The following is a 14,638-nucleotide window of genomic DNA, read 5'->3' on the forward strand; positions in this document are numbered from 1 at the left end:
TTCCCTTCAACGAACATGAACTAGACACAACACAGAGTATATGTAATATATATTCTACATTCTACATAGGTTATAATATCTTACGTTTTGATTTGCAATCACATTTTTTGCATCCAAGTTTATTAAAAATCTTTCCAAGCTTACAAGTAATTTTGCAAGGTAATTTGCATTCTGTTGAAAAGAGGAGAACAAATTAGGTGAATTGATAGAACTGAATCCATCTTGTTGATGATTACATTATAAAGATAAAATATTTTTGAGATATATTTATATAAGTACAGTGTTTTCGATATACTCACGTAGATCTAGAAATCCTTCGGTTAAACACAAACCACAGAGAAGTGTTAATACAAATAAAAACTGTCTCATTTTTGTATAACTTTTAAGGATACCAAAATGTTTAGTAGACTGAACACTCTGATATTTAAAGGAAAAAATTGTCTCATTAAGATTTTATTCGTTCGTAAATTTGCGGTCAGTGCTTAACATTATTCATATCCCATCAACAAAATCACGCCACGATCAATTATTAAAAGGTCAAGCTTTATGTTATATAAAATAAAAGTTTGATTATGACTTTGATCAAGTGATTTGTTTACTGCCAAGTCATGATAAAAAAAATTAATTTACAGATAAAGGTTATAATTATATGCATGTTTTAATTTAATATATAGAACTTTAATCGATTTGTGTACATGTGTAATTTCATACATATTTGAAGCTGAAAAATCAGAATGATTTCATTTTATGGTAGCCGTTTGTAATTATCGTAAAATCAAAACGAGTTTAAAGTACATGTATTATAATTATATAAATTATATTGATCAAAACCTTATCATAACTCTACATGTATGTGTAAATATATAGACCATATACCACATTCTGACAATATTCCAAAGACGTCATGTCAAGATTTTATTCATCTTTCTCTCTCTCTCTCTCTCTCTCTCTCTCTCTCTCTCTCTCTCTCTCTCTCTCTCTCTCTCTCTCTCTCTCTCTCCCTCCACGTCTTTCTCTCAATTTTACTAGTTGTACAATACATGTTCATGTATACAACTTCAACTTTTCAACTTTCTTTATTGCGTAAGGCATACATGTGGTCGCTTCTCAAAAGATGTCTAAATTCATAAATGTGATATTATATGTGTAGCAGATTGTTTTTTCATGTTAATTCATGTATATTTATATGTATATTGAAATATAACGTTATTATTGGCAATACATGTATTTATAAAATTTCAATATTAGAAGACTACCCAAGTTATTCAGAACTTGTGTCTTATCCATTTGATTTTAACTTAATCAATAAAATATGTTCAATTCATACATTGTGAATAGTGAACATTCCACATATGTTCATTATACAAAGTACTAACGCACTGGCTCCCCCTCTAATTACTAGGTCAAATGAGGAAATTCCCCGCTCATTTTAACCTTTTGTAATGAATAACTGAAGTGTGTGAAAATGTTTATTTATGCAAATGGTCTATTTAAAGGTCAATTATTTAAATTTTCACAATTTTAAGATTTTGTCATTTTCTAAAAATCGGAGTAGCTACATGTATAGTATTAAGATCTATGAAATATTATTTTATTTTTAAGTTTGACACGTGATTGAATTTAATAATTGAATTTTGAGTAATTTCAACCATCACATTCTAAAAGATGTTTGTTGTTTATAACCCTCTTATACCTGTTGGCTCATGTAAAATAAAAGTCAAATTCAATTTGGTCATGAAGACAGAATAATTGGTTCAATTGCATATAAAATGTGGAGAACGCCGAACATAACTTTTTATACTTAGTGCCTGGTTACTAGTGTTTAATAATTAGTGCATCAATTATTAGCTTTATGCATTTTCGAAATTATCGAATCTTCAATTTTGATGATATATCTTATAATTGACATTTTATCCATTTTTGTGCGCATTTGCCACTTTTTGTAGGTGCAAACGTGTGTTCTATTATTAGCAAAAAAATCACAATTATCAATCTGTATTTAAGAGGGTAATTGCTTTATCACAAAGTCAAACTAATGTTAGCTGTAGCCTTCATTACAACGATTTTGAGGGTAAATTACAGTTTAGCGGGAAACAAACTAGAGAGAAAACTATGAGTTTCATTAATTGATCATTCAGCTTTGTTTTAAACAAGGCCGAGTGATCAAGTGAACTTTTTTACGTACTGTGTTCAGATAACCGCTTTAGGTTAGCACAGAAATCAATGTATGGAGTTATAAGGAAGATAAGAACTTTTAATTTACCTATTGAGTGTCAATTAGATTTATTTGATAAAATTGTTGTACCAGTTTTATTGTATGCATGCGAAGTCTGGGGTTATGAAAATATTGAAATTATTGAACGTGTCCATTTAAAATATTTGAAACATATACTTAATCTGAAAAGTTGTACACCTAGTTATATGGTATATGGCGAAACTGGACGATTTCCTCTATATATAACCATTTTTACTAGAATGATTTCATTCTGGGCCAACATAATCAATAGCAGTGAAAACAAGTTAAGCAAAATCATATATATGTATGTACGTATTCTTTTTGATAAGGGACAAATATTAAATCCATGGCTATGCTCTTTAAAAAATGTTTTAGATAAATGTGGGCTTTCAAATTTATGGTGTGATCACGAATCGTACCATTACAACTCCAGTTGGATTAAGACATCTATTAACCAAAGGTTAAGAGATCAATTTTTACAAAAATGGCATAACGATATTCAGGAATCGACTAAGGGTGTTATATATAGAATTTATAAAACAAATTTTGAATGTGAACGCTACTTACTCTTGTTACCCAGTAAATTAAGAAAAATATTAGTTAAGTTTAGAACTACAAATCATCATCTTCCGGTTGAAATAGGAAGGTGGGGTATTGTTGAAAGAAGTAAACGTTATTGTAATTTGTGTAATTGTAACAAAATTGGTGATGAATTTCATGTTATATTAGAATGCAAGGCATTAAGTAAATTACGAAGTCAGTTTTTAGATAAATATTACTGTTCTTCTCCTAACACTAAAAAGTTTTATGAAATCATGTCTTCAGTCGATTATATCACATTAAGAAAACTGTGTTTCTTTATTTTAAAAATTAATCATATTGTTCGTTCACCCCACTTACTTACTTGAACTTTACAACTATATTGTATATATGTAAATATGTTTGTTCTTCTTATGTACCTCTTGTACCATTATATGGTGTTGAGTGAAATAAACTGAACTGAACTGAACTGAAGGTACGACGCGCTAGAGCAAAGGCGCATTATTAATTAACAACGCGGCATGCAGGGGCCATGAAATTCCTATATTTGAAAGACGCACTCTTCTTCATCATAGCTATGTACTTAATTCATCGGATTGATACCCAGGAGCAGAGGACATTTCTAAGAATTACTGAATTCATTTAGAGTCCCGCTCTAACGCCAGAACCATTGAAACAAGGGTCATGATCTTCACATTTTAGAAAGAAGCACTCCTCCTCATCATATCTATATACTTAAAAGTTCATCGTTATCATTCAGGAGCAAAGGAGAAGATTTTCAAAGAAATACTGCATTTTCTATACACTAGAACCCCTGACCCACAGGCCATAAACTTCACAATTTTGGAAGAGGCATTCTTCCTCATCATAACTATATATATACTAAGGTCATGGGGTTATTACCCAGGAGCAGAGGAGAAGATTTTCAAAGAATTAATGCATTTTAATTACATAATCACCAGAGCCCCACCCTAGCACCAGAACCCCTAACCCTGGGGCCATGAATTTCACAATTTTCGTAGAGAGCTCAATGCCAGCAGTTTGAATACTTGATGTCCAGGAGTAAAGAAGATTTTTTAAAGATTGCATTCATTTCGATGGTTTTAGCCCCATGCCTTATGCCAAAGAAGGGCAGGGGTTATAAACTTCAAATTTTTTCTCCCCTTCAACCTTTGATGCTATATGCCAAATTTGATTGAAACTGGTTCAGTGGTTCCAGAGAAGAAGCTAAAAAGGTTCAGAAGTTTAGGAGAGACGAATGACTTAAAACGAACGAAGACTGACATAAACAGATAGCAATAGGTCACCGGAGTGACTCAGGTGACCTGACAAATCAGGAAAAAACTTCTTCAATCTTTGGCAATGATTTATACAAATTATCTAATAAACTTAGTAACATGTTACTGATACAGTTTACAGCTCAAGACAACATTCAAAATATAACAAAATTCACTTTCACACAAATAAATAAGAATACTTAAGTATAGATTTCATGTTAATTTCTCCATTAACTTACTTTATGCCTCATTTGCAAAGATGTTTAAGTCTGTCAGAGATATATCAAATGGCACTGTTCATTAACAAATTTTACTAAGTTAGACCAAGCCTTCTCTCATCCAAGAAACACAATTACTATACATCAATAATACAAACATCATTTTCTTTATAAATTACACATGTACAGTGTATATCAAAAACAGTTCACAGTCATTAACAACAATTACATGTACATTATAATTCTAAATGGTCAAAGTTGCACTTATCAAATTCTAAAAGTTCCCGATTCCTTACAAATTTCAGACATGAAAGAATGTCATTATATTTATCGATGCTCAAACATACTTTTGAATTTCCAAAAAATCCTTTATTTTTTGCAAGTTTTAGAGTGTAATTGTTGCTTATACCCAAGAGTTATAACTTTGGTTCCACAGAGGAGACAAAATAGGAATGGTTCATTGAGCTGACTGCAAGATCTCAGCATGAGCCTTCAGCAGATTCTCCGTGCCTTGTAAGACTGGATCCCCCTCCGACCCGGTGAAATCCTCTAGCTGGGATGTGGGGTAGCCCTGGTCAGGTCCGCTGGAACTTACAACTACATGTGTGGTCATCATGTTGTCTGGGTCCTCCGCGGGCATCACCACCTGAACGGGCACGCTCTCGATCACTGAAACGTTGTTGTCACTGACTGTCACACCACCCTGCAAGGAGGTCATTTGCAGGGACAGCTGGTCACTCAGAGCCACATTGTCCAGCTGAGTCATTTGAATGGGAATTGGTTCCAAGATGGTGATGGGTTGGTAGCCGCTGTTTGTGGAAACTAAGTTCTGGAAACCGGAACCTGAGGCAGAAGTCTGTATGAAATGTGTCTGTAATCCGTGCCCTAGAATATTGTTAGACTGGGAATGTACGTTGACTGCAAGGTACCGCGGAACCGGAGTAGTGACTTTGACACAAAATGGTGGCTTTTCAGATTTGATCACAGCTTTCTCATTTTCTTCTACTTCTGCCTCTTCTTGAGTTGAGACTTCAATAGATGGTCCTTCCACAATCTGTGTCTCATTTTCTTTCACAACCTTTTCGTTTTCAGATTGAATAACCATAACATTTTGAACTCTGACATCACTTATCTTACTATCCTTAGTCGTCTCCACTGTAATCATGCGTTTTCTTGGACGACCTACTTTTCTTTTGTTTCTGGGGCGATAGATCCTTTGAGGGGCCTCCCCGTTTTTGCTTGGTACACATTTGTGTTCTTTAAACAGCTTAGGTCGAAAGAATCCCTTGTGACACACCTGGCATTTGAATTTGTAATCCGCTCTGTGACCTCTCTCATGCTCTATTAAATGTGGCTTCCTGCTGAAGCACCGGCCACATTCTCCACATTTGAATGGACGAACACCACTATGGGTAACAATGTGTGACTTCAATTTGTCAGTTCTGCTGAATTCTTTTGTACAGCCTGTAAAAAGGGAAACAAAACGAAAATGATAATAACTTGTTTACATATTTACATGTAGATATTGGCCATCTGAACAAAAGTTTTTTATAAGCATCTGTGAACTACATAAATATATTATAATAATTTTTAAAAAGCATGAATAATGACATTCACGATAACAAATGTACAGTTTTCTTTCCCTGGTCAAACTATTGTACATGATGGTAGACAATCTAAAAAGCTTTTTAAATAAAGTCAAAAATCAGTGGATTTTAAATACAGCTATACTCTTTGCAAGTCCATCTTTATGATCAAATAACTTCTTTCTCCTAATCACAACGTGTAGCACACATGTGTATCCCTCATTTTATTGGAAAATTAGAACATAGAACTCTCGAACTCTCTCTCTCTCATGCTGTTTGTCATTCATTTTGAAATCTTTATCCTACCTGTGACGGCTTTAAATGGACATTTGTATCGCTTGGAATTCTCATGGATAAGCATGTGCCTCTTGAGCTTGTCCTTACGATTGAATGCAGTTTTGCAGATTTCACAAGCAAAAGGTGTTTCTCCGGTGTGAATTAATGCATGCATTTTGAGGTAATGTTCAGCTTTGAATTTCTTGTGGCACGTTGGACACTGGAACTGGCCTGCACAGAAACAGAGAGTCAAATTAATCACTGACTGACAATTAATTCATTAACAAACATACCAGTGCTCAAGATCTTATTATCATCCAAAAGCCTTAATGAATTGTATGAAAGTGCCTACTTCACTGATCACCAGTAGTATGGTTGAATGATGAAATTGTGAAGGACATCTGTTTTGACAGCGAGATACTTAATTCCGAAAAAACTTAAAAAGGGGAACAAGTGGCTTTTCTTATTTTCAATGGCTTCACAGTTTATATAGCATGAACTGTGCTGAGCCAGTTTTTATTACATGTATAACGTTATAGCATGTACAACGTTACAGCATTGGTAAATGTCCCTATTCATTCCTTTAATAAATCACAAACCTTCAGACCCATGTGATGGTAGGTGACGTCGGAGATATCTCTCGCAGGTGAAGGACTTGTTACAGTGGGGACAGGGGTGGTCGTGAGAGGACGTGTTTATGTGATGCTCCAATGCCTCAGGGGACGAGTACTTGTTCTGACATCTTGTGCACTGAAAGTGCCTGAAATTTTTAGAAAAATGGTTATTTACATTAAATTTCATGCCAATCAGAAACACGTTCATTGGAAACTCCTTTTATTTTTCATTTATCAGTATCAATTTTTTCAATAAAAATGGTCTCTGATGTTAATTTTTTAAAATATGAATTATATATGAACACAACTTGAACTTACAGAATTTTCATTGCTATGCTTGATGATTGAATATGAGATTTATTTGTACAGTTTAAAGTTTAGAAATATATTTCAATCAAAATAACATCAAAATTATTCTAGTTTTTCCAATAGATATTTCACACAACTTGATCTCTATGAATTTTCATCAGAATACTTTATAAGTGAATAGGAGTACAGTTAATGAGGCCGGGTCTAATTTGTTCTGCCCTAGATTTTTGGATGAAACTTTTTACATAAATATCTACTGATATAATTATTATTTTAAGATTAAAAAATAAGACATTTACCACACCGTTTGTTTAGGGGGTCATCTCAAAGTGTGTTAATCTTTAACATAGGACCCTATGGGATTTTGCTAGAAATGTATCAATTTTGCTTATTTTTTTTTACATTTTTTCAAAACTTCTGCCCTAGGGATTTCTTTTTCTGTTCTACATATTAAAGTTATTGCTAAAAGGCATCAAGTGGTCAAATAAAAAAAACCTTTTACCTCCTGGTTTGCTCCAGGGGTCTTATCAAAGTTGATTTTTGTATGCCCAATTTCCCAGATTCGTCAGATAATGGCTATTTTTTATTTGAGAAAGGCGGAAAAGGTAATCTATATAGTATTATTAAAACATTCCGACATATTTGAGTAATAAAAAAATATATAACATCACATATTAAGGGTCATTAATATAAAATACATGGTAACTGTCTTGAAATATATGAATTAAGCTATATTTAGGCGGGTTAAGAAAACGTGACAGAGGGCTATGCTTGCTGAACCCTCTTCACGTTTTTGACCCGAGCCCAAATATAGCTTATACTTCGAGAAATTTATGTTTATTCCACAATATAACATTATTTTTACGCATCAAACGACATATTTTCAACAATTTTCGCTGAATATCTTCATTTGAAACTATCGCGCCATGGCGTCAACCAAGCAAAAAGATGACGTCACAATACAAATGAAACGCTGCGCGAAAGCGTGCGTACTCGTTCTGTACTCGGCCTCGTTAAGTACAAATATCAGTTTGGTTTTTTGGGGGATTTTTTAAAAAGGGCGGTGTGTTTTATAATCGATTCCATATAATCATAATGAACCATAGCTTCAACATGCAAAAAATAAACATTGACAAGTCAAAATAATGAAATTGTGTCTGACCTTGGGCCGGTCTTTGGTCCCTGCTGAGGGTACAGACTGTGTGTGTACTGATGGAGACCTAGTTCGTACAAGGACACGAACACCTTGCTACAGATGTGACAGCGGTACGTCATCTCACACTCATGCTCCTTGATGTGCTCCAGGAAGCCGTCCAGTTCTCTGAACACCTGACTACACTTGGCCATGGAGCATTTAAACACCTGTAAAAATTTACCTTGATGAATGAATTTTTAGTTGAAGTTAAACATTAGAAATTCTTGAGGATGTTTAATATGTTGGTATTTTGACCTCTAATAAAATACCCACCCCCCCCCCCCCCCAAAAAAAAAAAAATCACAACTGATCTTGAAAAGGATCATGAAGCTAAGACTGGTCAGAGTTTGTACACAGCACAAAAGCTTTCTTATTTTATACTTCAAATAAAGTATAAAATACAATATAGGATTCTTTCCATATCTAATTCTTAATTGTTTTCCAAACATTTCCACTTTCAATCTATGATTCATACATGTATGATTCAGATTAAGTATTCAGTGAATGATATTCACAAGATTATTTAAGATCAAGGGTAATTCATATATAAAGTCTCAAAAACTTCTTGACCTATGTTCAGATTTTATATACATACTCGATAGATCATATGAGCCAAAGACCATATAATTTCACAGTGTTATATGCCACACACAGAGTAAAACTGCAATGGCTGCTGACCTGTTGGTTCTTGTGCTGTACCATGTGAGATTTAAGATGGAAGTAGGTCTTGAACTTGCAGGGACAGTACTGGCAGATGTACGAGTTGTCAATCATCACTTTGGTTCTCGAGTCCTCCTTTGGTTCTGAAGAATCAGTGCTGTTGTCCTCTCTCTCCACCTTCACAAAATAATAAACCATATTATAAATATAAGTAATAAGTAGAATTATACTTTAAATATTATGAGGTGATCAAATACAGTCAGGCATGATCAAATATATCATAAAGTCCTTAGGGCTTAATTGGATTTCATCACCCCCACCATATTTGATCACCTTATAATACTCAAAGAATGATTCATTATTCCTTTAAATATAACCATGATACAATACTGTGACTTCATTATTATTCATCAAGTCGCAACCAATGAAATCAAATGTTCATGCATGCAACATTGTTAAAGTTTTCATTCCATGACCTGCATTTTAAATACACAATATACTACAAAAAACTTTCAAACATGAATTCATGTGTTTGAACCAATGTGAACATTATGGAGATTTCATTTACTGCACATTACTCCCCTCCCCCATTCACTCTACTGACCTCCTTTTCGCAGACCTCCACTTTGTGGGTCACTTTGGGGGGCTGCTCTGGCTGCTCAGTGATGATATTCTCCACCTCCAGTGGGGGCTGGCTGGGCAAGGTCTTCCCCGTCCCTGCTGGCCACACCTGTCATCACAACAGAGACATATTTTAATTCTACCTGAATGATGTAACAATGTGAAAATAGAAGGTTCCTGTCTTAAAATGTAAGTGCTTATACATGTACAGAATATATTACTTGTACAACGTATATAAAATATAGGCTTCCTATCTTGAAATCTGCGTGCTTATCCTACCTTAAGGTTGTATACATATGGAATACAGGCTAGCTGTCATCATAAATATAAATGTCAATTGGTTTAGGGTAGCAAATGTGAGAGAAGGTTAGAATTCAAAGCCCTTTTTACATTTTCCACCCAAGGCCAAATATTTGAAGCTTTCAGCTGACATGTTTTTTATTTTATCAACTTTCATATTTTGATTATTATGGTGTAATGGGAGTGCTGGAAAAATTATGACAGACCAGATTAGTATTTGAACCCAGCCCCACTGAATCTCTAGTGAGGTGCTCTAACAATTGAACCATCAGGTGAAGGGAATTGAACAGGTTTTATCTCACATAAGTATGTAAATGAGTTGTTGCAGAAATAATTCTAACCTTATGAGTATTCATGTGTTTCTTTACATTTGACTTCTGGGCAAACGCCCTCCCACACACAATACATTGGAAAGGTTTTTCCCCTGTGTGTGCTCGAATGTGCTGCTGTAAGTCAAAGTTCTTGGTGAAAGTTTTGTTGCAGTACTGGCAGACCAGTTTCTTCTTTTCTCCTTCCACAATGATGCTGCCGCTCTTGCTCCGCCTCATCCTAACGTTCACAAAGTTAACATTAGCTTGAGCTTGGGCTGACTTCCTCCCTGCAAAAGTTTGTATACAAAATTAATTTATGATTATTAATGATATGATCGAGTAGATAATCATCTCTATTCATTTTTAGTTGGTATATACATACATCAATTACATGTAATACATATAACCTTTGTTTGTAAATTTTGACATTTATGGTGAGGTGGTTAAAATTTTCATATGACACCCACCCTAATACATTTGTACATTCATTTGAGTTCTTACCAGCTTTGGTTGGGCTGGGTTTGACAATAGAGTTGGCAATGCTCTTCTCAGCCCTTGTGACCAGTGTTGCCTGCTGGGAAGGGGCTGGTTGGATCTGGATGTGATTGGCTGAGGAATAGGTACTGGAGCCGGGAGTCAGGGAGGGGGCACTGCTGACAGGGCCCAGTATGGTGACACTGTTCGGGGACTGGACAGAAAATGTTGTCACCTGGGGCAGGTAAGTTCCTCCTGGGGAATTGGAGGATCCCTAAATGGCAAAGTGTTTCCAATGAAAGAAAAAGGTAAGCAAGCTCACAGGCCCTACTACCTCCCATCACTTGACAATGCTACACATCCAAGGAAGAGTTATGTCCTCTCATCAAAGACCATTGGTGTATAACTTACACGAGGTGAAATTTTTCTCCAATTTTTAGAACAACCCCCCCCCCCCCCCCAAAAAAAAAATATTACAGAAGTCAACTATAGTCAAAATCAAAAGCAAAATGTGGGAGGTCAAATGAAAATCATTGTTAAAACAAAGAACACATGTAACTGAATTGTTTGACAACCACACCACTCCACTCTACCAATACAAGTAATAAATGAAAATCGAATGCAGAATTGCATTCTGTGCCTCCACCTTTTGAATACATGTATCTTCATACATGTAAATATATATCTAAAAAAAATTATGTTCTCGTCAGACTTACCAACTGCAATGTCTGGTTACCGAGACTGTGGTCAATATTATTAAAGGACATCAAATCATCAGCCAGCATCATGTTCTGGGCAATGGCCGCATTGTTGAATGAGGGAATAGAGGACTATAAATGAAAAAAACACCTTTTTTTTAATGTATATCAGATAAACATCATTGGCTAGCTGATATTTCAATTACTTTGCAAATAATTTGAAATTTATACATAAACTTCATAATTATGCAAGACATAAAGGCTGACAAATTAAGAAAATCTTTGAAATCAAAGTGGTATGTGGGATTGAATGTAATGGTGCAGAGTATAGATCTGTGTACAAATCTAAATCTGAATTAAACTTGTAAATCCACTTCTTTCCAAAACAGCCATTCAAGACCTTGTTCATAGTACATGTTTCTCATGTATACGGGTATATATGTAGGGGCAGATTAACAAGTCTGATTTATTGTTGCCATATATACCTGAATAACCTGGGTTGCCCGACTGACAGGTAAAGTCTCTGTAGCCGCTTGGGCGGATCCTCTCGAGGTTGTGATGATTATGTCTTGCACATTGGGATTGGAGCGAGGGGCAGGCAGGGACACAATAGTCCGCTGCCCATTACACCGCGCCTGTTTGTGACCCAGAAATGCAGACAGTGAGCAGAACTGCTTTTTACACTTCCCACATTGGAATACATCATCCTCATCAACTGAAATGTATAAGGGGTAATTAAATGTTAGTGTTTGTTAGGGGCAGAGAAATCTCTGCTTAGTTGCGGAAATTGTCAATAGATGTCAAACATCATAGGAAAATGTCTGTTATATGTCCGAGTGATGTTATTTTGACATGGTAATTTGTAATTTAGAAATTTTTCCAACATTGAAAATGTTTTCAACATTGAATATATGACTCAATTCAACATCTGGTATTTTTCACAAAAATTATCAAAAATCAAAATCCAAGTAAAATGCACATCTCTCTACTAATATACATCGTATACGTACAATTGATGCCAAATCTTCAAAACAAAATAACTTAATTTCAACTTGAAAACTGTAGAAGAAGTTAATTGTCCAGACCAAAGGTACCCTTTTGGCAACCAATGCCCACCATATTCACCACTTTAATATTAAACTGAATTTTTCTTATATAATTATGAAAACCCGTTTAATTTTAGCTTAGTACATGTTCTTAAGTCTGCATATGATTACACTGTATTATCTAATGATAACTGCATACAATGACACATTGTTATAACTGTCTACATCAGATACATATATGTGTTATAATACGTGGTGACAGCAGTGTCGATCTCTAACAACTATCAATAATTGTATAAATCAATGAACAATATATAACTTTTGCTTAGTGTGGATTTTTACCTGGTGTTGCTTCAGTTATGACTTGTGAATCTATCAATGACTGAACAGCTACTGCTGTCTGGCTGTCCATTCCTGGAACTGGAATTAATATATACATGTGTACATTATATATATATTTCATAAAATATCATACGCATGCAGTTTTTCTCCATGACTCTATTTCAGTCATATAGCACAAACAGGTATGCAAATAGGTGAATAAAAAAAACACATACAGTGAAGTCGCCATTTCCCGGTCGTCTCCAGTTCCAAGTCACTTCTATAATTTTCATGTCAAATTGTTTAAAATGAAGCAAATTAAACTTTATAAATACACTGATCAAAGACTATGGGCCTTTCTCTATATGCAAGATCAGTAAAAAATATTTGAAGGATTAAAACATTTACAGACCATCTGAGAAACGAAATTAGGAATCAAACGCTTTTGAGACCAAAATTTTCACTCATCTTCGACATGCTACTTTTGTTATTAACGCTGCAGCGTGGTTGATGTGAGAGTTGTCCCCGAGATTTAAGAGCTGCGTAATATTGCACATGCATTCAGTTATCCTTCAGAAATTGTTCATTATAACAAGTGCTCAATTAAATTTATACGTATTGATCAATCAAATTGAAGGAGTTTCCCAATTGCGGGTCATTTTTACTGAAACACATTTTTTGTGGTTTTACGATAACATGTAAGAGGTAGAGAAAAAAAAATCAATTGAATTTAATATTCCATGCCACTCTGTTGTCATCATATTTATCTTGTTCGTTATTTTTCTTTGCTTTTATTATATATATAGTGTCACACAATGATTATTTCTTTCTGAATCACTACCCTCATTTACATTTAGAAATGGGTCCCTGTTACTTGTGTATCAGTGGTTTTAAAATCAGTGGTTTTAAATATTTTTTCCTGATCGAAAGGCAATATTTTCTCAATGCTGCATATTAATAAAAATTGCTTTCCAAATGATTCCCTGACATTACAGAGACCTTTAAGTCACATGACCCGGAAATGGAGAAAATGATTCGAAAGAGGGGAAGCTAGGCCTTGTTGAAATACCTCCGTAAATGTAGTTTCTGGGAATTCACTTTGAAAAAAGAAATGACTGTTTAATAGCTCATAAACTGTACTTTCAATATGTATAAAGTATAAAATAAAAATTGATCAACTTTGCAAAATATTAACGAAACAGTCTGACGTGACTCGGAATTGGCGACTTCACTGTATCTTTAAAAGCAAGATGAAGCATTTGAATAAACTTCATATTAAAAAGGAATTTATTATATATATACAGCTTTATAAAATTATGTATGAATTTCCTAAATAGAAATTTAAAAAATATGTTAAATATAATGTAGGTCCCTATTTGGGGCTTTATGTTCAAATAACATAGCCTATATTATTTCATAAAAATAAATTCTGCTTAAAATAAAACTGTTTATTCAATAATTGTTATACTTAGCACGCACCCCCTAATCTTGCGTGATACATTGATCCGCCACCGTCCGCCGTTCCGATGACCTTCCCAACACCCATATTACCCCCTCCGGGATGCATTGTTATTTGAATTATTTTTACCAAAATTTTAATTGCATTTCAATCATTTTTCCAAGCAAATTTATGCAAATGTTTATTCTTTCATTACGTGTAGATCAATTACAATTCTTTCGGGAATACATCATCATTTGAAAATATGTTACACACATTAATACAAAAGATTAAAATGGCGGAACACCCAAACAAAATGTTCACAATTGATAGAACAGCCATACTTTTCTCATCGTAGTAAAATCTAACAGGAATATGTAAAACCAAAATTATACCTGTATAAGTCTCTATAAACTGTTGGTTCATGATGACCTTTTTATTCTTGACCAAGGTGAATTTTTCCTCCGATATCAAGCCATTTCAATATGTTTATTGAGAGTTACCGCCCTTGAATAATG

General features: G+C 34.4%; 1 protein-coding gene across 1 annotated transcript; it reads right to left on the reverse strand.

Annotated features, from left to right (window-relative positions):
• Window positions 1-4,121: 4,121 nt before the first annotated feature.
• LOC128189941 (zinc finger protein 341-like) lies at window positions 4,122-14,638 on the reverse strand. The gene is made up of 12 exons (XM_052861768.1): window positions 14,516-14,638; window positions 12,704-12,781; window positions 11,801-12,030; window positions 11,334-11,447; window positions 10,645-10,891; window positions 10,174-10,430; window positions 9,516-9,641; window positions 8,930-9,088; window positions 8,219-8,418; window positions 6,733-6,893; window positions 6,164-6,364; window positions 4,122-5,735 (listed from the first exon to the last, which is right to left on the reverse strand). Exons 1-12 carry the CDS (start codon window positions 14,544-14,546, stop codon window positions 4,729-4,731), a joined length of 2,811 nt encoding a protein of 936 aa, XP_052717728.1. The 5' UTR covers window positions 14,547-14,638; the 3' UTR covers window positions 4,122-4,728.

Source organism: Crassostrea angulata, chromosome 6 (assembly GCF_025612915.1).
Source record: "Crassostrea angulata isolate pt1a10 chromosome 6, ASM2561291v2, whole genome shotgun sequence".
Classification (NCBI taxonomy): Eukaryota; Metazoa; Mollusca; class Bivalvia; order Ostreida; family Ostreidae; genus Magallana; species Magallana angulata.

Excerpts from the sequence above, each read along its gene's own strand:
- LOC128189941 (XM_052861768.1), bottom strand. The coding sequence starts at position 14,546 with ATGAACCAACAGTTTATAGAGACTTATACAG. Across the intron at positions 10,431-10,644 it reads ACCCAGCCCAACCAAAGCTG|GGAGGAAGTCAGCCCAAGCT; the intron begins GTAAGAACTCAA and ends AAACTTTTGCAG. Across the intron at positions 6,365-6,732 it reads ACCATCACATGGGTCTGAAG|GCCAGTTCCAGTGTCCAACG; the intron begins GTTTGTGATTTA and ends GTTTCTGTGCAG.